Source organism: Aspergillus ochraceoroseus, assembly GCF_002846915.1.
Source record: "Aspergillus ochraceoroseus IBT 24754 chromosome Unknown P175scaffold_1, whole genome shotgun sequence".
Classification (NCBI taxonomy): Eukaryota; Fungi; Ascomycota; class Eurotiomycetes; order Eurotiales; family Aspergillaceae; genus Aspergillus; species Aspergillus ochraceoroseus.
The window spans coordinates 2469408-2489611 of record NW_024468476.1 but is presented as its reverse complement, the minus strand read 5'-3'; the positions used below and the strand labels follow the sequence as shown (position 1 = coordinate 2489611).

Below are 20204 nucleotides of genomic sequence, written 5' to 3'. Positions count from 1 at the left end.
CAGAGGAATGTCGGTCAACACTCAAAGCACACAAAGCAGGACAAGGAATCCAAGTGTTTTGTTTCCAAAGCTCTACATGTAGATCTTCGCAAAAAATTCATAAATAGCTATTTACATCAAAGCTTTTGTTCTTGGTTTGGTGGTGGTTCCCATTCGTAAATCATTTGTCTTCGACGTTGTTTTTCATCACACATCTCGCAAGGAGGGTTTAGGCCGCGTTGCGCTCCGGGGTATCTTTCTAACAGTCATCCGTAATATTTTTTTTTGGTTCCAGTCTATCCATTAAGAGCTTGTTTATATCTTCTGTACGTCATTAGCGGTTTGGTCTTTACAACTGCTCAGCCCAAGGGGCGACGCCAGGTTGCATCTGGTTCAACCACTTGACGAGCTCAATAAGTTCGGCACGGCGCTCGTCCTCGAGCTGGTCCGCATCGCCGCAGAGGACAGTCTGGAAGATAGGCAGGAACTGGGGGGTCAATTCCCGAATGGTAGCATCTTCCCACTTGTCTGTGGTCCAGTTAGTTCGGGTCTTGATAATCACCATAGATATAGAAGAGTAAAACTTACACATCTGGCAAATCATGCGGTACAGAGGATCATTCTCCTCATAATCGTTCTTCAGAGGCAGGATAGAAACGAGGACGGGAAGGACCTCCTTGATGGGGATATTGTCACGATGGCGGAGGATCATACGGCTGAGACAGCCAGTAGCGTTGTCCTGTAGGCGGGAGACATCCTGGTGAAGGCACTGTTCGAGTCTGCTTAGAATGGTGGGGAACTCTTTGACGATTTCAGAGTTGGCGTTCGAGTGCTCGATAAGACGACCGACAGCATAGGCGGCGTTCGACTTGGTCTGAGGATCCTCGTCGCTCAAACGGTGGACCAGGAGCTTGAGGAAGGCAGGGGTGAACTGAGTACAGGCGCCACCCATACCGTTAATGCACTCAGCGAGAACACCAACAGCCGTTGCACGCTCAATGGACTCGGTACTGCCGGCATAGCGCAGGATAGTCTTCTCGAAGACCTTCCATAGCTCTGCAAAGCTTTCACCGAGAGCTGCAGCCATGCCGGAAACAACATCAAGAGCAGTGTCGACGACAATCCAGTCGAACTCAGAGGTCTCCTCACCCGCATCGGCAGTCTCGTCCTCGGGAGCGAACTCGAGCTGACAGGGGTGCTTCTTGGTGATGATGTCGGTGACCATCTGAATGACGTTGTGGAGAGTGGTTTCATCAGCGATGAGAGAAGGACCGCAGAAGCGGAGGTTCTCAGCCATGTTGCGGTTGATGTCAGCGACAGTGGATCTGGGGATTGACTAGTTAGTAATCCGCCAAAAAAAAAATATATACCAAGAAAATGTAAATCAAATGAGAAAAATTGGGGCTGATCAGGACAGATAATCGTCGTTCACATCAATCACGCTTTGCGTGTCAAAGTGAGCTGGGTTAAACGAGTGATATCATCATTTCAAGCCAAGCGAGAGAAAATGGATTCAAGGATGGGATGGAAGATTAGAATCAACGTACCGGTCATCTTCTTCGGTCCACATCTTGATGGTAGCGGTCATCAGGATTTCGCCGAATTTCTTGACTTCCTTAGCGGGCTCGACCTGGAGGGGAAGACCAGGCTGCCACTTGCCCATCTGGCCAGTCTCCTCGGCGATAGAGAAGAGCATAGCATAGGAGCGGTGCATGGTGCTGATGGTGCTCCTGCGGACACCTTCATAAGGATGCTCTGCGAGGGGCATAACCATCTCAATAGTCTTCTCAAAGTAGGGAAGATAGGCGCTCTTGGTGTGAGTGATGAGATCGCCGATAACGTCGACGGCAATTTCCTTCTCGAGGGCAAGGGGAGTGGTAGCAGTAATATCGTCCCAAGCATCATCGTCATCGAGATCAACATCCTCAATCTCACCATCCTCACCGACTGGCTCATCGTCATCATCAGCGCTGGCAACCTTCACCTTGCGGCCGGCAACAGTCACCTCCTGGCCAATGAGGTCCTTGGCGGCCTCGCCGAGAGAGAGTTCAAGGTCATCATCATCCTGCTCGAGGCAGTTGAATAGACCCTTGACAGCACCGTCGAGGAAAGCAGCAAAGTGCTCAGCATACACCTTGGCCATAGCGGCCCAGAAGAGGTATGTGCTCTCCTTGAGACGGGAGTGACCCAAGTGAAGAGCCTCCTCGGTAGCACGCATGAGGGGCTCAACGTAAGGCTGGTAACGTTCAGGGCCAGCGGCAGCAGCCATCTCACCCATAGCATCAGTGACGCTGGCACGAAGGTCGAGTTCCTCCTCGCTATCCTTGACAGCAGCATAGTCCTGCAGGAGGTGCATGGACTCATCAAAGAATGGCAAGAAGGAATCGCCAGCTGAGGAAGCAAGGGAGCCAAGAGCTCCGGCTGCGAGACCCTTAATTCTGAAGTTGGGGTGCTGGAACAGCTTGTGAAGGATGGGGACCAGTTCGCTCTGGTAAGGAGCAACCTCCTTCTCGTCCAAGCCGTCGACAACAGCGTCAATCGCGCTGATGCCAGCCTTCATGATATCAATGATAGGGCCTTCCTCCTCACCCTTGTACTCCTGCATGGCACTGGCGACGTTCTTGAAGAGCAGAGGCATCAGTTTCTCGTGCTCACGGTTAAGATCCTCAGTGAGATCATCGGCCAAGCGGGCAACGGTGTGCAGAGATGCCTGGCGAACCTTGGGCTCTGGGTCTGCAAGGAGTTGCAGGACCATGGGGAAGATCTCCTTCATCTGAGTGCTGATAAAATCAGGAGCACCCTCGACGACCATTCCAAGAGCCAAGATACCAGCGCGGCGGTAGTCGGGATTGCTGTTGTTGAAATACTGACCCAGAGAGTGCAGCAGAGGAACAACGACCTGGCTAGGCGGCAAGCTTTGGGCAAGCATGTCGAGAAGACCAAGAGCAGAGCGGGCAGGAGTGATATCATCGTCGCTCGGAGAAGCATCTCCAAGTTCGGTAACGATCTGGAGGGCGGTGCGGGTCAGCTGCTCACCAAGACGCATGCCCTGGATCTTAAGCTTGCGGTACTGGATACACTGCATCAGGAAGCTGATGGCCTGAGTGCGGGTATCCTCATCGATCTCAGTGTTGGCAGAAATCTCGTTCATGAAAACCACCAAATCTTTCAGGTAGACAGTCAAGAGAGCGGGGTCGAAGCCGAGCAGGGTCTGGAAGACCTCGAAGGCCTGCATGATGCGGTCATCCTCCTGCTGATCGATGGCATCTTTGAGAACGGCAACCATAGAGGGAACAAGGTCCTGGAATGCCTTCACAGGGGCCTCGTTCTCTGCAGAGTCAAGGTACATAGCCAACTTGCTCAACGCTAGAAGTGTGTTGATACGGACCTCGGGGCTCTCGGGATCGCGAATGGTCTTGCCAAAGAGGTTGAACAAATCCTGGAACTTCTCCTCGAAGCCCTCACCAAGGGTTTCGAGGATAGTAAACAGAATGTAGACAGCCACAGCTCGCTCATCCTTGTTGCCTCCGTCGGCGGCGCGCATCAGGAAGTTGGGCAGGTCAACCCACTCGCCATCCTGGAGGTCCACCTTGGCCACGGCAGAGATGACCCGGGCAACAGAATGGCGGACCAGATCATTGCTCTCACTCACACCGGAACGCAGCAATTGCTCGCGGATGGCGGGCTTCTGGCCAGCCTGGACCTTGACCCAGTGCTTGCTGACCAGAGAGCGAGCCTCCACGGCAGCTAGTTGTCTTAGATTTGCATCTTCGTGTCCAGTAGCGACCTGGATGAGGAGGACAAGCGATTCAGGGTACTTGTAGTACTCACGTTGAAGGATGCCGGTAGCTTCCTTAACGTTGCCCTGGGTAGCTAGAATGGTCCTTGTGAGCACGACGATGCCAGAGAAGACTGTGTGATTTACAGCAGATGTAGGAAACACTCACGGTTGAGGACAATCTGCAGCTGTTGCAGAAAGCGTTGCTGATCCATAATGGAATGGAAGAAATTTTTCACCAATTTTCAACCAAAAAAAAAAAAAAATGTGGGGGGTGTATCCCTAGGCCTCAACAAATAAAGAGGGGCCTCGTAAAAGGGACTCAGAAGGCCGTCTGCACAGAGACAGACAGCACAAGGGGTATCACAAAATATGAACAGAAAGGAAAAGAGAAAAAAAGAACAAAAGGAAAGAAAAAAGGGGGAAGGGGAGAGATGAAAAGAAGAAGAAGAAGAAGAGTTGAGGAGGGGAGGCCCAAAGATTAAGAAGAGACGAAAGAGAGAGAGAAAAAAAAAAAAAATTTAGGGGAAGCTTAAAGTCTTGGCAGAGTCATGTGAGGGCTCCACCTTTTTCACGGTCGTCTTGGGATAACTTCATTTACTTCCATTCTACTACTTCCAGCTTTGCTTATTGACGAATTCTTGCCTTTAAGAGGGGATGTTATGTATCTTGTGATAGCCGAATCCTTCTCACCTTCTCAAATCCACTTAAGCATGGCAAACCAATTCCGCGATAAAACATGGCGGTATCGCAACGTCTTTGTATACTTCCCCAAGGAGCTTTTCCGTATAGATGACGGTCCGCGAATCCAAGTCAAAGTAAAGAGCAGGTACCGGAGATCTGGACGTGGCATTGAGATATTGAGCGACAGATATGGATATGTCCGTCCGAAGGCCTTGAACCCGCTCACATACCAATGTAAGAAGTCGTCTCTTCTTCTCCCCCAGGCTATATCTGAAGCAGTATATCTAACTCGCGGTCTAGTCCCAAATGGATTATCGGTCCATCCAAACACAGCACGCCAACAGACATTCATCAAGAACTACTCTGGCGAGGCGCTCCATATATACTCGATTCCTGCGGGTCTGTCCCGCCCTTCCCAACTCTGGCGGGCCTGATTAACATTTTCACTCTAGGAACTATGCTCCCAGAGAAACTACTCCTGGTTCATGACGCGGAAGATCACTACTCTATTCAACCGAGACGACATATGAGATTGAGAGGTGAGGCATCATTCCCCGAATCCTCTGCATCCTAGAGTTTTCGCTCACTTACTGGCTGCTCATCCAGAGTTCCATGACACGCTGATAGAGCTCTTTCGAAGGAGCTCAAAGTGCTTCACGCAGGATGAGTGGTTGGCGGCGTACCCAGAACCCACAGACCAAGACGACCTCAAATCGTATTGACATCTGGGAAGAGATTCCTTGGCGGCTTCGTAAGCTTCGTGTATTTTAACTATATTTACTCTACTCCTTTGATATACCCATATATTAGCGCTATACTCATAGTCATTCTCCCATAATTACTAACATCTCAAATCCAACCTCTTCTACACGTTACCCCAATACAGACATCAGAGCACGGCATGGATAATAAATAAAACCCGCCATCGTTAATCAATAATCTGTCTTGCTCTTACATAACAACTGGGGCTAACAAATAAGATAAAGCAAGGGTATCCTGTTCTTGCTATCCAAATGAAAAATTCCGCTCAATAAGAATATCGGGATAACCAAGGCATCAAGAAATCAAACTCCAATGCTGCCTAATGCTCCTGGGCGCGCCGTAGTCTAACAATAATCATGGGATAGGGGATGCATATGATGCATATATAGATTGGTAACGCGCCATCTTTGTCATTCGTATGCAGCTAAACGTGGCGACATGGAAACTGGACATATAGGATGGTTCAATTGCTGCGCACCAGCGCAGAGTCATAGCTAGTACTCGTCTGAGTCGTAATCATCGTCAACTAGCAAGGATCGGTAGCCTCTGGAAGCAAGGTTTTCTTCCAGGCCCCCGTCAGTTTCGGGGCCCGCGTAACCTGGTTAGCTGGTTAGCAAAATGGTCTATGGGAGTATTTGGTGCAAGGGTAGAGAAGATGTACCGTCCCCGCCAAAGTAGCTCAGAGCTACGGGCAAAAAAATGAGCGCATGTGTTGCGGCAAAAATGATGAGTGCTAGCCACACCCGAAAATAATAAATCTCAAAGATTTTGCTTCGAGTAAATGCTAGGACACAGACTCCAAGTAGCTTGGTCACGGTGATTCCGCTGAAGACACTTCCACCAACATTGACCAACGCCGTCCAAGCGCGAGCATCCTTGCCGCGGAATTTCGTAGGCACTGTCTCCATGATGGAACGAGACGGGAACATGAATGCTCGGGCAATGTGTGCGCAGAACTCGACACTAATTCCGACACAGATCACCAAGTTCACAAGTGACACGGCATTTAACGACACACCAGCGATCGCCATGGAGCCGATAATGTCTACCACAATCATGACAACGGTAGCCGTAACCACCGCTCCTGTGGCGACCGAGCCGAGAAGAATGGAGGTGATGGCAAAAATAATTGCCACTGCAAACCCAAGTAAGGTCCCTGTGAGCTGCACAATGGACACATACTGGTCAAAGAATATGTAGGTCTTGGAATATGGGAACACGTCGATGCCGAAGTCATCCGAAATACCCTGTGCAATGCGTCGGGCTGAGATGTAGGATTTGATAAAGTCATCCTGAGTTCTGAGTGGGGTGTGGGATGTCCTGAAATGACTTGCGTTGGTCATGGTTCGTTTGGGATCGACAACGAGGGCGTTGCTGTATGGCGCCTTCCCACCAAGTGGGCATGAGGCGTCAGTGGGCGACTCGATCCATTTTTCAACGTAGCGAATGAACTCCTCTCCTTCTGGCATGCCGTATAAAGTGATGTTCCAGGCAGGAGTTCTATCCTCAAAGCATAGCTTCCCATCTTCTTTACAGCAGTCCTGCTGGGGGTTAAGCCAGTAGAAGAAGTCGTCAATCCAACTAGCTGTGGAGCCAGAGATGTACGAGACATTTGGTCGTTTGGATTCTTGCTCTAGCACAAATGGCAGGGAAAATTCCTCGCAGGTGGTGAATCGTCCACAAAGCTGCTGTTGGTGCTGTCTTTCGGTTAAATTCACATTCCGGGTCACAAAATAAACAGGAGGACCACTTCCAAAGTAATCGCTCAAATCATTGAAATACTGAATCAGGTAGGAATCACTGGGAAGCGCAATACGCTGGTCTAATCCAAGAGCCACCCCTGGAATCAAGGCTAGTCCTGCTGTCAAAATGCCCAGGAAAACGATCACTACCACAACCTTGACTCTGCGATCAAGGAGGTTGGATGCATAAACCTTCCGGATGACTTTTTGAAGGGCACTCTCTCCATCTTGATCATCAAAGACGCGGTCCTCAGACATGCCAGAATGTGCCTTGCGCACGGTGAGACACGGTATGCAGTCAGCACGGAGGCTCTCGACGCGTTTTTGATTTAAAGCGAGAACGGAAATGAACATCGTGACTTGTAAGACAGCATTGATGAACACGGCACCAGCGGCATATATAGCAAAGTTTCTCACGGCGGGCATTCCGACAAAGACCCCCATTGCGAATGCAACAGTCTCTGTAAGGGCAGAGAGGAAGATACTAGGTCCAATTCGACCTACTGCCCTGGCGATGCGTTCATCGATTTCTTCATCAGGATGGCTAACATTCAATCTCTCGAACTCATGGACGATCAAAAAGATATTGTCCACTCCAACAGCTAGAACGAGGAAAGGAATCACCTCTGCGATTATCAAAGTCACTTTGATACCAGCCGCAGAAAAAAGCCCGACCGACGCGGATACTGACATGAGGACGATGACAATACCCACGATACCAAGGGTGAATTTAGATTGCACAAGGGCGTTGGCGGGGTTTGTAGTCAAAGACTTCCAAGTCACTGTCACCGAGCCCAAGGCTAGGGATGCATACATAAACATAATGATATAACTGATGACTACGATTTTGGCATCAGTGTTGGTAGACTTATTCAGCTCCTGCTCAACACTTGCTTCGGCAGTGAAGGAGACACGGAGTCCGCGCTCCTCGGCTTCTGCTTGCACATCATTCAGGATGCGCATGAAACTGTCTTCCCAGTCGACGGCGTTGCTCTCGCCTTCTGAGCCCTGTGCGTGGTTATTCACGACCCACGTGACGATAAGAGCCTTCGCATCGAGGATGTTGCCGGAATCCTCATAGCCACCCAAAATCATTTCCGGTTTTAGCGGTTGCTGGAACTCTGGAAGGCAGCTTACATCGCCGGGTGATTCAACGCAATGTTGCAGCCTGTCCTTCCAGGTATCGGGATCGAGGTTGGACGCGCCACCAAAATAACCCGTCACAGATTGAACCACGCAAGCATCCCCAGTTGGTTTAAAGCAAATATCATCAAGAGTGAGTCTTCGATGCGTAGAGACCATGCGGCGGACTCGTGACTCAACGCCGAACCACCAATTTAACGTATCATAATCCAGAACCCGTCCGTCATTGTAACTGGAATTATCATTTACAAGGAAGGCTTGTTCTGCACGATAAAAAGGCCCGAAGTTGTCATCAAAAAACTGCTTCTCCTGAGCCGCAGCCGATGTAGGGCTCACCCATAGCCGCACTGGGTCCGTCTCTACGGCGAATCGAAACCAACCCAAGCTTAGTAACGCGACCAACAAAACACTCGAGATGATGGTCGTGGCGGGAAACCGAGCGGAGGCCGATCCGATCCGATTGAACATGGTGTCCAGCATCGAGTTCAGTTTATACACGCCGCGGGGATACTCCAAGTGGCCGCCGGAGTGGACTATATCCCCTTCGTCCTCATCATCACTCGGAGTTGGATCTTGCAAGAGTCGCACCCTTTCAGGTTTCCGATACCGCCGTTCTCTGTACGTGAAGTAGCCCGAGAGCGCTGTGACAGCGAGCAGGAAAACGGAGTAAATGAGAATAACGGAAAACGAAAGGCAAGGTAAAAGCCCGACGTGGCAGTTTTTGTCCAGTTTTACTGGCGGAAGATCAGGACATACATCTGGGCAGTCCACGCACGAACAGCGGAATGTCGGGTCCGGATCATTGCACGCCTTTGGATGGAGCGGCAAGGGTTTCATGCCCTGGGGATCCGCGGCAGGCGGTTCAGTATGGTAGTTGATCTGAAAAGGACTTCCCAAAAATTTCTTATCGCCCAGAAATTTCAAGAACTGGGTGTAATTTTTGGCCCCGCCTCCGATGAAATCCATCGCCTTCCCACCAGAAGCACCATTCTTGACATTCTTGCAGCTGTCATAAAACCCGCTTTGGTACTCTTCGGACCAAACATTGTCCAGTTCCGTCACTCGATACTTCCCGGGGCTAGCTTGTTCAGTTTGCGTGACGTTGATGAACAGCGATTGATCTGGTGAGCAGGTAAATGTGCAGAAGATGTCAAAGAAATTCTCTCTACACGCAGGGCAGGACGAGATGATTCCCTCGGCGAGCTTCAAGTTCTTCGCAAGAGCATCGACCTAGACATCCGGATCTTTAGAGACAACCCTTTACAACGCAACCGGATAGCACGCGATCTCTTACCTGCTCTTCTAGGCAGCACACCGGCCCTTGCTCCCATTTACTGCCGCAAAGATTCACTAATTTCTCCCTCACCGCCGCGTCGGGATCCTTTGCAAGACCGTTGTCGGAACATGGAAGCTCTCCGCCAAAGAATGACTGCTTACCACAGTGGCCACGGATCGCACATCGACCTTCTTCATGGATCTTCGTGTCACCCTGGGCGAGTGACTGCGGAAGAAAGCCGAGGCCCGCAACAATGGGGAAGAAGCGGAGTCCCCGCATGATGCCAAAGACCAGGGATTAGAGATCGACTTCTAAGACAGTCATCCAAATCGATTAACGATAGGAAATAAAAATGAGATGGAGTCAGGGGGGATGAAAGATGATCCAGAAACGAAGGTGTGGTAGTTGTGTTGGTTAAAAAAGAGATGGAATGAGGATGGAGTGGAATGATGGATGACGACGGGAGGACGGGATGGAGACGGTTGACGATACATACCCCGGCCTGAGGCGCCGAGGCTAATGCCAGGCACCCACTTCCTCTCAACCCTGAGGGTTCGAATCCTGCCCTTGTCAATTCTTTTTCTTTTCTGCTTCTGCTTCTGCTTCTGCTTGAAATACTTCTTATATCTAGCCATAATACACTGAAAAAGACGATAATAATATCATTTGATTCCTATTTCTTCAAGGATGAAAGGTACATCTCATGGAGACATCAGAACTGAATTCCAACCTTGAGCAGCCCTTGTCCTGAAGGATTCTGAAAGCTCTTATAAGCCTCGCCGATTTCCGAAAATCTATAGTCTAGACCCGGGATTTAGCAGTAGCAGGGCCGCAATGACTGATGGAAGAAACACTTACGGTGCGTCAGTAGCTTGGAAGGATCGAGCTTGCGGGCACCATATAGTTGCAGAAGCATCGGAATCGTCACAGTGTCTACCAAGCGTGTCTTGATGGCTAAAAATGACATTGAGTGACGAGTAAACATGGAAGACAAGCTCTACTTACTAATGTTGTGTTCCCAGAGGCGATCCAGAGCCAAATCTACCTTTTGTCCATGGACCCCGATGTTCGCGATTGCACCACCGGGAGCTACCAGGGTTTGGCAGAGCTCAAAGGTTCTCGGAGTACCAACGGCCTCAATCACTGAATCAAACCCCTCATCTCCGACCAGACTTTCCAGCTTCAACATTGAATCCTTTTTATCGGGGTTGAAGACCTTATCGGCCCCGAGTCTCTTGGCGTGGGCGAGCCTGGACTCATCTACATCAAACATCACGAGGAGCGACGGCGTATATAACTTCGCTGTCAGCAGGGCGGCCAGTCCCACGGGGCCTGCACCCACAATGGCAACCCGACTGCCTGGCTGCACGCTAGCATTGGTTGTGCCACATTCAAGACCGGTAGGCAGAGCATCGGAAAACGAAACGCAAGCCTGCATATCCGCATCCTGGGGGAGCTTGTACAGAGACGAAGCCGCATGTGGAATCCGGACATACTCGGCCTGTGTCCCGTCAAGCACACTTCCTAGCATCCAGCCGCCAGAACGACAGTGTGAATTTAGACCCTTTCGGCAAGAGGGACAAACTCCACAAGAGCTAATGCAGGAAATCAAGACGATGTCCCCGATGGCCAACCCGCGGACAGCGGATCCCAGCGATTCGATCATTCCAATGCCCTCGTGGCCGAGAATTCTCCCCGGTTCGACGACTGGAACGTCTCCTTTCAAGATATGGAGGTCTGTTCCGCATATGCTCGTATAGAGCATTTTCAAGACTGCATCGGTAGGTGATTCGACTATGGGTGCAGGTCGATCTTGGACCTCGCACTTCTTTGATCCCACATAAACAAGTGCTTTCATTGCGGCCTTTCTTTTGGAGGATGAGGATGAGGACGCTTTCGGAAACGAACAGCCAAGGACAGTCCTCTGTGTGCATATTTTGATGATCCCGACAGGGTTTAAATGTCGAAATACAGCTCAAGCGTTAGACGTCATACTTTACATCACGCAGATGACATTTTCACACTTGAATCCCTCTGGAAGAAGCTGCCGACCGATTAACACAGGGTGAGGCGTCAAGTGTGTTATGGTTTTCGGCAATCCATTCCACGCAGACCAGATTGTCTTTCAATCCATGGTTCAACCAGGAGTGGGCTCACTTTGAATTTCGGGTCCTAACTCATCTACTCTTAAGATAGTATATATCAGATATCTTGATCTGTTGACTCAGATTCTACTAAACAGAATAGTGAGCGAGGAGAGGGAGATACCAGATTAGGCACCCAATTAACTAACTAGTGAACTAGAACCTGTAAAGTAGGATCCATCGCTGTTTATTCTTTGGATTTAAACTGTGCTTGGAAATGATGATATCCGCACCATGATATTCAATAAGAAACACAGTTCAGAATCATGACGCAAGTACACAAGAGGTGCCTATTTCCTATTATTCTAGTCTGCTAACCAATCGCCTCAGCTAGTATGTTGAAGCCAAGGCTCATCCAGTAATTGTTTTGGCATTAACCGATCACGAGGGTCGATTTTCATCATGCTTTTCAAGAACATAATGAACTCTGCCTTGTCATCCCCGGCCAAACTCTCAATCCAATTCTCCAGCATGGCTTCTGGCCTAGGGATCGGATCGCGAATTCTCCCATTCTCGTCAAAGAATTCATCAACTACTTCTTTCTTGCCCTGCGCCAGTAGCCACGAGGGAAACGGCCCAAAAAGCGCCACCATTTCTTCCAGGTGATGCTTGGTTTTATAGACTCCTCCAGTTTGCGCTGCTCGGCCATCAACCATTCGTACTGCGTCCAGAACTTCAAGTAAGACCGCGCCAAGGTTCCAAATATCAACCGGAGCTCCCCACGGAGCCCTGAGGATCACTTCCGGTGCTCGAAGAAGCACCGGCTGTATAACCTCAGTGAGGTGGTTGTCAGTCCAGCTGGCGGCGCCCCAGTCACAAAGAGCAACATCAAGGTCCATCAGATTACTGGATTCTGGGATAGTCAAGTATTTATCAATGATGGATAAGTCGGAAATTTGGATCATAACATTTCGGGGTTGGATGTCTAGATGTTCTTAGCATTCGACCCCGCTTGAATGTCGGGGTTGCTTACCTGTATGGATAACTCCCGACCGGTGTGCGTAATCTAGAGCCAGGAGGAGAAGTTGCTTGGTGAAGCGTTGGATGATGGGACTTGGAACCTGACACTTCGGAAACAGGGTACCAAAACTTGCCAGGGTTTCTCCCATAGGCTCCAGCACAAGGCATACATGGCGACCGTTGGGGCCAACATGTTCAAATGAGTCAACCAGCGTGGGGATATAGTTATCGATGTCCTGGATCGTCGGGGTCGAAGTCGTGTAACCGGTGCAGGACTTCCAATTCGAATAGATCATTAGATCCACCGTAACATTCTGCGCTGAGAATCTTCAAAGCCTTGTAACAGCAGCACCTTGATTTCAGGTAAGCAGGCATACTTCAGCTAGGTCGTTACCTCGCATGCTCACCTTTGGTCTTCCACGAGCCATACCGTCGAGTACCGGCCGTAACCCAGTTTCCTGAGGACCTTATACCTACAATGAAAAATGTCCCCCAGATGGACGGGGTGAAACCCGTTGGGATGGTAAGAATGCAGGCCTTCTTCAAAGGATTGACCAGCCATCGCAAAATGAATGTTGATGTATGAAAGAAGTGGTTGGCCACAAGTAATCATGTAACTCGCAGCCTACCACTAGCCTCTAATTTCGGATATATTGTACTATAACTATTTAAACAGCTCTTCTGTATTCATAATCAGCATGTAGGTTACTTCTGAACTTTCTGATCTACTTCCACTGTCTTTGTCCTTCTCTTGACCGACAGCCCTGCCGAATTTTACTGGTTCTACCATGGGCTGAGCAGGGCAAACAAAGCCAGGTAATAATAACACAACCTTGAGAAATAACCCAGCCAAGCGAATTCTAATATTCATATTCTGTTCCCTCGAGAACAAATTTAGCATGCCTGAAGTCTGGTTGGTTGGGAGATGCTACTTCCGAGCCAGAACCCTAGTTCTATCCCCATGGTCTAGGCTTCCGTTTGCCCGCGGTCATCCAGCTGCAGCTCATGGCCTGACCATATGCAAAGAGAATGCAGAAAATAGAGGATTTTGATCCGTTCTTCTACTGTGATGTCATGAGCTCGAGTGTTCAGGGGTGGTGTGACAGTCGACATCCCATAACCCAATGATACCATTTTATATATAGAGTCTGTCATGGTTTAAACCAACACCCAGCGAAGCCTGAAAAAATTGATTTATCCTACCAGCCCCCCCCCCCTTAGACAACTGTTCAGATTTATCACGATGGATTCATTTAACGGAATCTCAGACAACCTCTACCACATAATCCTCACCACGTCCCACATCCAAAAGAATCCCAACAATGTGGTCGAAAAGGTCCGTGTTCCCGGTACCTACACCTCGCTCATGACAGCCAAGGCAGCGGCCCATAGCTGTCTCTACGAGGCCGGATACGAAAGAGACTGGTTCGAAGTCTACGAAACTAAGATCGAGGCCATTGCGGGAGAGGCACAGAGAGGCAATCTCCCGGAGCGCAGAGGGTTAATGGTCTATGCCATCGCTCCCGATGGGACAACCTTCCGAGTTCGAATCAACACCACGGCCAATGATAAGAATCTCACCAGTGACCTTCCGGATGGCCGGATCTCGGTACCGCTGTACTATGTCATCCAAGCGAACGTTGAGTACAGTGGCGATGAAGGGAGCCTGGTGCGAGATATCAATGTGGAAGGAACATTCACTTCTTACGACGAGGCGAGGGAGTTTGCGAGTGGCGTGCTGCTGTCTGCAGAGGATGGCATCACGAAAGAAAGCTTTGCAAACTATACTGAGGCAGCGCCGAGTGAAACGGACTGTGGGTTTGGAGAGAATGTCATTGTGCATGCGGCTTCCGAATATGGGACGAATTATATGGTGACTGTCATTAAGAACCAGGAACTCCAGGCTGTGAAACTGGCAGAAGCGGCGATGAAAATCCGCTGAGCTTGTACCTCTGGCAGTCAAGCTTGACTCGTAAATAATTAGCATAGTTGGGTGTCATTAATCGTATGTAAATCACAATGTATAGCTGAATATATGTGTGTAAAGAGGTAATTGATAGCATTCTGGAGGTAAGAGACTCGGATATCGAGGTAGACTATGTGAATATATCCAGATTTAACTCCATTCCAGTATCTGATCTAAAATCCGGTTCTTGTATCAATTCACCTTCAACCTGTTAACTCCGACCTCCGCCAAAACTCCGCTCCTTCATCCATTCATTCATTGCCAGTAACACAATGTTGCTCGAGTACAACACCAGGAGGTACTTATATGCTATGTCTCGGATGCCCCTCTTCTGCTTACTTCTCTCATCATCATCACCGAGTCCACTTTCTCTCTCCCCCAGTTTCACGCATCATATATCATGTCTCAGCCGAAGGTCTTCATCACTGGTGCAACAGGCTTCATTGGCCGCGTTGTCACTGAATTCGCAGTGAAGGAAGGATACGATGTCCGTGGTCTCTCGCGTCGCGAGGAAGGCGACGCGCTCCTGAAATCTCTCGGGGCGACGCCCGTCCGGGGAGACCTAGACAACCATGAGCTCCTCACCCAGGAGAGCAAAAACGCCGATATCGTTCTCCATCTCGCCTTCAACCATGACTTCTCCAAGCCATTCGACCAGCTCGTGGCCCTCGAAATCAGCGCTGTGACTGCGCTCGCCCAGGGTCTCGAAGGAACAAACAAACCCCTAGTCGTCACCAACGGAACAGCCTTCGTCAAGCCCGACCCGAACGGCGACGAAACCGACGAGACTGCCCCTGTTGCAGATCTCGCCCTCGGTCATCGCCAAGTAGCCGAGGAGCACGCTTTCTCCTTCGTGGCCAAGGGCGTGCGTGTGGTCTCCATCCGTCTGCCCCAGTACGTCTACGGACGGGCCAACTCCACCGGCTTCGCGGCGCAGCTCATCAAATTTGCCCTTGCCTCTGGCGAATCGGTCTACATTGGCGATGGCGAATACTGCTTCTCCGATGTCTACGTCGACGATGCCGCCCGGTTGTACCTGCTGGCAGCGAAGAACGCCCCGGCTGGAGAGGCCTTCAACGGCTCCGGCCACACTACCACCACGTACCAGGCACTGGCCACGGCCATCGGCAACCTGGTGCAGGTGCCTGCGAAATCAATCACGGAGCAGCAGGCGACGGAACGCTGGGGGCCTTTCTTGACTTCTTTCTTTAGTGTGCGGAACCGGGCGTCGAACCGTAAAGCTCTCGAGCAGCTTGGTTGGCGCCCTACGGGGCCTGGGCTGTTGTGGGAGATTCATTCCGGTAGCTATGTGGAAGTGGCGGAGAAGTTCAAGCAGGATGGCGCTGCCGAATGAATCCTGAATCTGTAACTGTCGAACTCTACGGACGTGTAATTTTTTTTTTTTTTTTTTTTTTTTTTTTTAGCTCAAGGGGTCTCTCAATCCAAGGACTGCTCCCCTAGCTAACAATTCAATTTGATTTATAAACTAGCTGTCATGAAAAGACGGCCGTTCTCCATAGTACTTTCTTGGTAGAAAGGCTGCTTGTGATGTCCCACATAAATGATCGGATCTGGATACCAGTCAGTACTCGATGTCCGACTGAATCTTTCTGCAATTGTGAGTGGGGGAATCAACTAAACTACCAAGATGTCGCCTCCAATCATCATACTTTACTGCATCCATCCCGGAAAGGCAGCTACCTACTACTACCTAGGTAGATTTTCACTGCTAGAGTTCATCTACGTAATCGGCAGCTAGTATAACTATCTATCCAGGAGAGAAGCTGTGAGAGACTTGATACCACCCGACTTAGTTGCTGATAGTTTGATTACCTCGGTAGTTACCTAGGTATACTAGAAAAGATCCAAGATGAGCTCAAGCAACCAACCTATGAGGGACAGATCGTCGTATATTAAGCAAGAGCCCATCCAGGTAGGTTTTATTCCCCGGGAATACACGGCAACTACTACTACTAGTAGAATTTTTCGTTTTTTCTTTCGCTTAAGAGGAATTTGGGCATCAACCCCTCCACTCTAGATTAACCATACTAGTTGTATATAGAAAGGAAGAAGTACTAAAGTAGTAGCTCGGGGCCATTTTCATGAGAATACCTACCTAGGTAGGTACATACCAATTACTTCGGTGGGTAAAGTTACTCCGTCCAAGAAAATTCAGAAAAGCGTACTGTTTCGAGACCCACCGGAATAAGGAACTGGAGTGGCGTCGAGCTAAGCTGGAATTTCGCCCACTAAGGAGCCTACCAGAAGGCAGAGAAAGAGGAAAGCTGGAGCTCCAGCCTTGAGAGCTTTCATGCAACCAACCCGAAGCTGGGGAGAGCTGGAAGAGAGAGCCTACCTAGGTAGAAGGGGGGGAGGGGTAGGTTGGTTGCACATGGCATTCCTATGATATATATAGATATATATATATATAATAATAATATATATCTATATCATTTAAAAGTAATAATAATATAATATTCTTATATCTAAAAACCTTGGAGAATAGAGTCCGCAATTCAGATGGTGAAAACTCAACCTGTTGGAGGGACTCCACTGTATGGAATACTCACGGTACGGTATGGTAATTCCTTAGTGCTACTACTGTACTACTCACGAGTACTCCGTAGTTATACAACGGTGATTAAAGATATCCATCACTTAGTTAAGTAAGTAGTAGGTCCTAGGTCAGCTCGGAGCCCCTCCTTGTATTGTACGGTAATGTAATCTTATCCGATGTTACCGAATCTGAGCATCATCAACTTCCTGACCTTTTGCTGCTAAATTCTTCTACCTAGGTCTACCTCCTACCTAGGTGCCTACCTAGGTGGATAAAGAAACAAAGTAGAATCAATGGTCACAATTCATCTACTTTGAACTACTTCGAGCTGCGGATCTCGCGGTGCCCACGTTCGGGGCTATCGATAGGGATATTGAAAGCCGGATTTATGCCCGGATCGGTCGCACATGCAGATATAAGAATAAGACAAGTAGCATTATCTTATCAGGAGAAGACTGTAATACGATAATAATAATAACCATTGGATGTTGTCCAATACTACTACTGCTAACTACCTCGTTAACTACCTCGTTAACTATTAATCATCCTTTTCTCCTTCTTTTCTTCTTCTTCTTCTTCTTCTTCTTCTTCTCCCGCTCGCCGTTTTTCTCGAATCAAATTTTTAGACTTTTTTCTTTCCCCTCCCCAATTACTCGGGTTGCTTATTAACTCAGCTTAGGAGCTTTCCACGAGGTCAAAGAGAAGCTCACTTCTTGACTTTCCCCTCCCCTTCCATTCCTTCACCTTCCGATGCATGACTCCTAGCTATTATTACCCTATATTATTCCCTTGCTCTTACTTCCATTACACAAACAGAAGAGGTCATTACCCATCCTGTCCTCCGAGAAATCTGGAGCTCCTCTCCTTTTCTTCCTCGTTTCTTCCCTACTCACAAGCTCTACCCCTCCTCCTCCTCCACCACCCCCCCATTGATTCATTCAGCTGCATGCAACGCATCTTCTTCCACCTCTATATCTGTCTCATCCCTGGAGCATGTATCCTGAATTGATCTTTCTCTGAACTGTCGCCTACTCCAGCTCTTCATCTTGTACTCTGTCCGCTCTCCTGGCTTGTCTCTCCCACCAACCCCGCCAATAAGACGGGATTCATGCAGACCATGCCGCCCCGAGCGTCCTTGACCAGCTCTTTCTCCGTCACTGATGCCAACAATGAAGTCGTCTGTCCGTTGAAAAATAATGATGGTTCCAATTGCCGGAAAAGATGCTTGGGAGTAAGTAATTTTTTTTTTTTTTGCCTCTTTTACTGTGCCTCTAATCTCCACCTTGCTTTCTCTCTGCTGTTCTCCTTCCCTCCCGCTATCGCCCCAGCCCCACTTTTATGCAGTCTGCGAACTCTCCAGCAATGAAAAGGCAAAAGGGTGATATATACACCCCCAATAAATGAACAACAACATATTGACCCCGGCTATCTTGTATGTATCTAATATGTCTCTTCTCTCGTCTAGGAAAAGCGCTATCGCTCTATGCAGGAGCACATTCGACGGGCCCATCCCAATCACTACATTCCGAAGCTCCCGGCTACCGAGGAGAGCTTTATCTTGATGGTCACCACCCCTCCCGATCAGCGGGCCAACCTCTCTCCTCCAAACCAGACTCAATCCAGACGGCGCAATGGTTAGTAAACACTATCTAAAGAGTATCTTTTTTCGCGGAGGGAACTGATTGCTCAGATGTCGTCGACCGTGATATCTATGTCGCAGATGCTAGCTCTCCCGCAACCCCCCGCGGCGTCGATGAAGCTCATCCGGCTGCGGCAACTGCGGCTGTTGCTCTAGCCCAGTTACATCATAACCGCCTGGCCTCGGATTGGGACACAGACATGGTATGGTTATAGCATACAATTCAACATGAATGAGGAACAGTCGCCTTGACTGACTCGGTTAGGAAACCCACTCCGATAATGACATCGGGAGAACCCCAATGCGATCGACCATTGAACTGCCGTCCCTTCGCGACCACTTCAAGCAGGAATCGCTTCCTCCCTTTTCGTCGCCTCGCCCAAGAGAGCTTCTGCCTTCCATTCTTACTCATTCCCCCCCCGGTCGCTCCTCGACGCTTCCCCCGATCCAGAGGAGAGATAAGCTTCCCCGACCCCGCAAGTCCTCCATTTCCGGCGCCCGAAAGCCAAAACACGAACGGTCCAAATCAAAGGAATACGCACGGCGCCCAAGTTTAGGTGATCGGAAAGCTCTTTCGGCAGAGCCACAGACTGCTGCCTGGGCGCAAGGCAAGCGTTGGGAGGATTTGATCGAGGCCGCGACATCAGCAACTGAAGTTGACGATGATCGCCAATCAGAGGTAAACCTAACCCCCTTTCTTCAAACCCGTTGATCCCAAATTAACGCAAAAAAAAAAAAAAAAAAAAAACAGATGGGCCGGTCGCCAACCATTACACCCTTGATTTCCAATATTACCTCGGCACCGTCAGCACACAAACACCGTTCATCCCTGCCGCCAGCGTTCCAATCGGCTTCCGGTTTCCCTCCACCCACGTCGCATCGCCCGTTTCCACCACCGCATTCTTACACCGCCTCGCCTTTGCACAAGTCACTCACCCCGCCGCCGTACGAATTCTCGCGCAGCCGTGACAACGATCTGGAGCCGTTCCCGTCGATTGAGTCATCCCTGGATTCGGCGTCGTCGGCCTCTGGCAAGACTTTGGGATTCTCCAATCATCTCAACTCGACCGCCAATCCGGATTCCAGCCCAGTCTTGAATCTATACCCGTCTTCTGCAGTCCAGCGACAGCACCATCGGTTCAGCAACCCGACCCCCGCGTCTTTCCGTAGCAGGGAAATCCAAATTTATTGTGCCCACTGCAAGCGGCCATGGGCGTTGAATGAATGTTACGCCTGCACTGAGTGTATTTGCGGGGTATGCCGTGAATGTGTCGGCATGTTCATCGGCAGCCCGCCGACCCCATTCAAGAACGTCACGTCCAGCCCGGGCAGCGCCATGTCCCATGGACCAACTAGTTATCCCGGTGCCCGGGGATGCCCTCGGTGCAGGACGGTAGGCAGCAAATGGAAAGCCTTTCAGTTGGATTTCAAATGACACATTCCTCTTCATGGTTTACGGATGATTACGATTTTACGGCTGGGTTTCTCAAAATGATTTTCGATATTGTGATGTCTCGGATGGTACACAGGTAAACAGCGTCATCTATGCGACGATCCGATACTGTCGTTTCCTT

At 49.6% G+C, this 20204-nt stretch overlaps 8 protein-coding genes across 8 annotated transcripts; 4 read left to right on the top strand and 4 right to left on the bottom strand.

Moving 5' to 3' along the window:
- Nucleotides 1-35: 35 nt before the first annotated feature.
- P175DRAFT_0497618 (putative importin beta-4 subunit) lies at nt 36-4109 on the bottom strand. The gene is made up of 4 exons (XM_040896322.1): nt 3927-4109; nt 1527-3852; nt 568-1304; nt 36-507 (listed from the first exon to the last, which is right to left on the bottom strand). The coding sequence occupies exons 1-4, from the start codon at nt 3970-3972 to the stop codon at nt 329-331; spliced, it is 3288 nt and encodes a 1095-aa protein (XP_040755877.1). The 5' UTR covers nt 3973-4109; the 3' UTR covers nt 36-328.
- Nucleotides 4110-4470: 361 nt separating this feature from the next.
- Nucleotides 4471-5163, top strand: P175DRAFT_0527960 (uncharacterized protein; the record flags this gene model as incomplete). The annotated part of the gene is made up of 4 exons (XM_040899571.1): nt 4471-4675; nt 4742-4840; nt 4894-4980; nt 5048-5163. The coding sequence occupies 4 exons, from the start codon at nt 4471-4473 to the stop codon at nt 5161-5163; spliced, it is 507 nt and encodes a 168-aa protein (XP_040755876.1).
- Nucleotides 5164-5697: 534 nt separating this feature from the next.
- ncr1 (sphingolipid transporter NCR1) lies at nt 5698-9643 on the bottom strand (the record flags this gene model as incomplete). The annotated part of the gene is made up of 3 exons (XM_040898167.1): nt 5698-5801; nt 5865-9318; nt 9383-9643. 3 exons carry the CDS (start codon nt 9641-9643, stop codon nt 5698-5700), a joined length of 3819 nt encoding a protein of 1272 aa, XP_040755875.1.
- Nucleotides 9644-9916: 273 nt separating this feature from the next.
- On the bottom strand, nt 9917-11633 carry P175DRAFT_0450069 (zinc-dependent alcohol dehydrogenase family protein). Its single transcript, XM_040894456.1, has 2 exons — nt 10370-11633; nt 9917-10318 (listed from the first exon to the last, which is right to left on the bottom strand). The coding sequence occupies exons 1-2, from the start codon at nt 11220-11222 to the stop codon at nt 10179-10181; spliced, it is 993 nt and encodes a 330-aa protein (XP_040755874.1). The 5' UTR covers nt 11223-11633; the 3' UTR covers nt 9917-10178.
- Nucleotides 11634-11834: 201 nt separating this feature from the next.
- P175DRAFT_0506128 (uncharacterized protein) lies at nt 11835-13030 on the bottom strand (the record flags this gene model as incomplete). The annotated part of the gene is made up of 4 exons (XM_040898166.1): nt 11835-12433; nt 12482-12704; nt 12745-12820; nt 12876-13030. The coding sequence occupies 4 exons, from the start codon at nt 13028-13030 to the stop codon at nt 11835-11837; spliced, it is 1053 nt and encodes a 350-aa protein (XP_040755873.1).
- A 681-nt stretch (nt 13031-13711) lies between these two features.
- On the top strand, nt 13712-14410 carry P175DRAFT_0527956 (uncharacterized protein; the record flags this gene model as incomplete). Its single annotated transcript, XM_040899570.1, has 1 exon — nt 13712-14410. One exon carries the CDS (start codon nt 13712-13714, stop codon nt 14408-14410), a length of 699 nt encoding a protein of 232 aa, XP_040755872.1.
- Nucleotides 14411-14754: 344 nt separating this feature from the next.
- Nucleotides 14755-15855, top strand: nscE (NAD-dependent epimerase nscE). Its single transcript, XM_040896321.1, has one exon. The coding sequence runs from the start codon at nt 14835-14837 to the stop codon at nt 15786-15788; it is 954 nt and encodes a 317-aa protein (XP_040755871.1). The 5' UTR covers nt 14755-14834; the 3' UTR covers nt 15789-15855.
- Nucleotides 15856-18099: 2244 nt separating this feature from the next.
- On the top strand, nt 18100-20065 carry rfeD (putative transcription factor RfeD; the record flags this gene model as incomplete). Its single annotated transcript, XM_040898165.1, has 5 exons — nt 18100-18222; nt 18457-18625; nt 18682-18833; nt 18896-19309; nt 19382-20065. 5 exons carry the CDS (start codon nt 18100-18102, stop codon nt 20063-20065), a joined length of 1542 nt encoding a protein of 513 aa, XP_040755870.1.
- Nucleotides 20066-20204: the final 139 nt, after the last annotated feature.

Coding starts and splice junctions, on each gene's coding strand:
- P175DRAFT_0497618 (XM_040896322.1), bottom strand. CDS start 3,972: ATGGATCAGCAACGCTTTCTGCAACAGCTGCAGATTGTCCTCAACC. Junction 3,853..3,926: donor GCTGCAGATTGTCCTCAACC/GTGAGTGTTTCC, acceptor GGACCATTCTAG/CTACCCAGGGCAACGTTAAG. Junction 1,305..1,526: donor TGGACCGAAGAAGATGACCG/GTACGTTGATTC, acceptor GTCAATCCCCAG/ATCCACTGTCGCTGACATCA.
- P175DRAFT_0450069 (XM_040894456.1), bottom strand. CDS start 11,222: ATGAAAGCACTTGTTTATGTGGGATCAAAGAAGTGCGAGGTCCAAGAT. Junction 10,319..10,369: donor CCTCTGGGAACACAACATTA/GTAAGTAGAGCT, acceptor TGTCATTTTTAG/CCATCAAGACACGCTTGGTA.
- nscE (XM_040896321.1), top strand. CDS start 14,835: ATGTCTCAGCCGAAGGTCTTCATCACTGGTGCAACAGGCTTCATTGGC.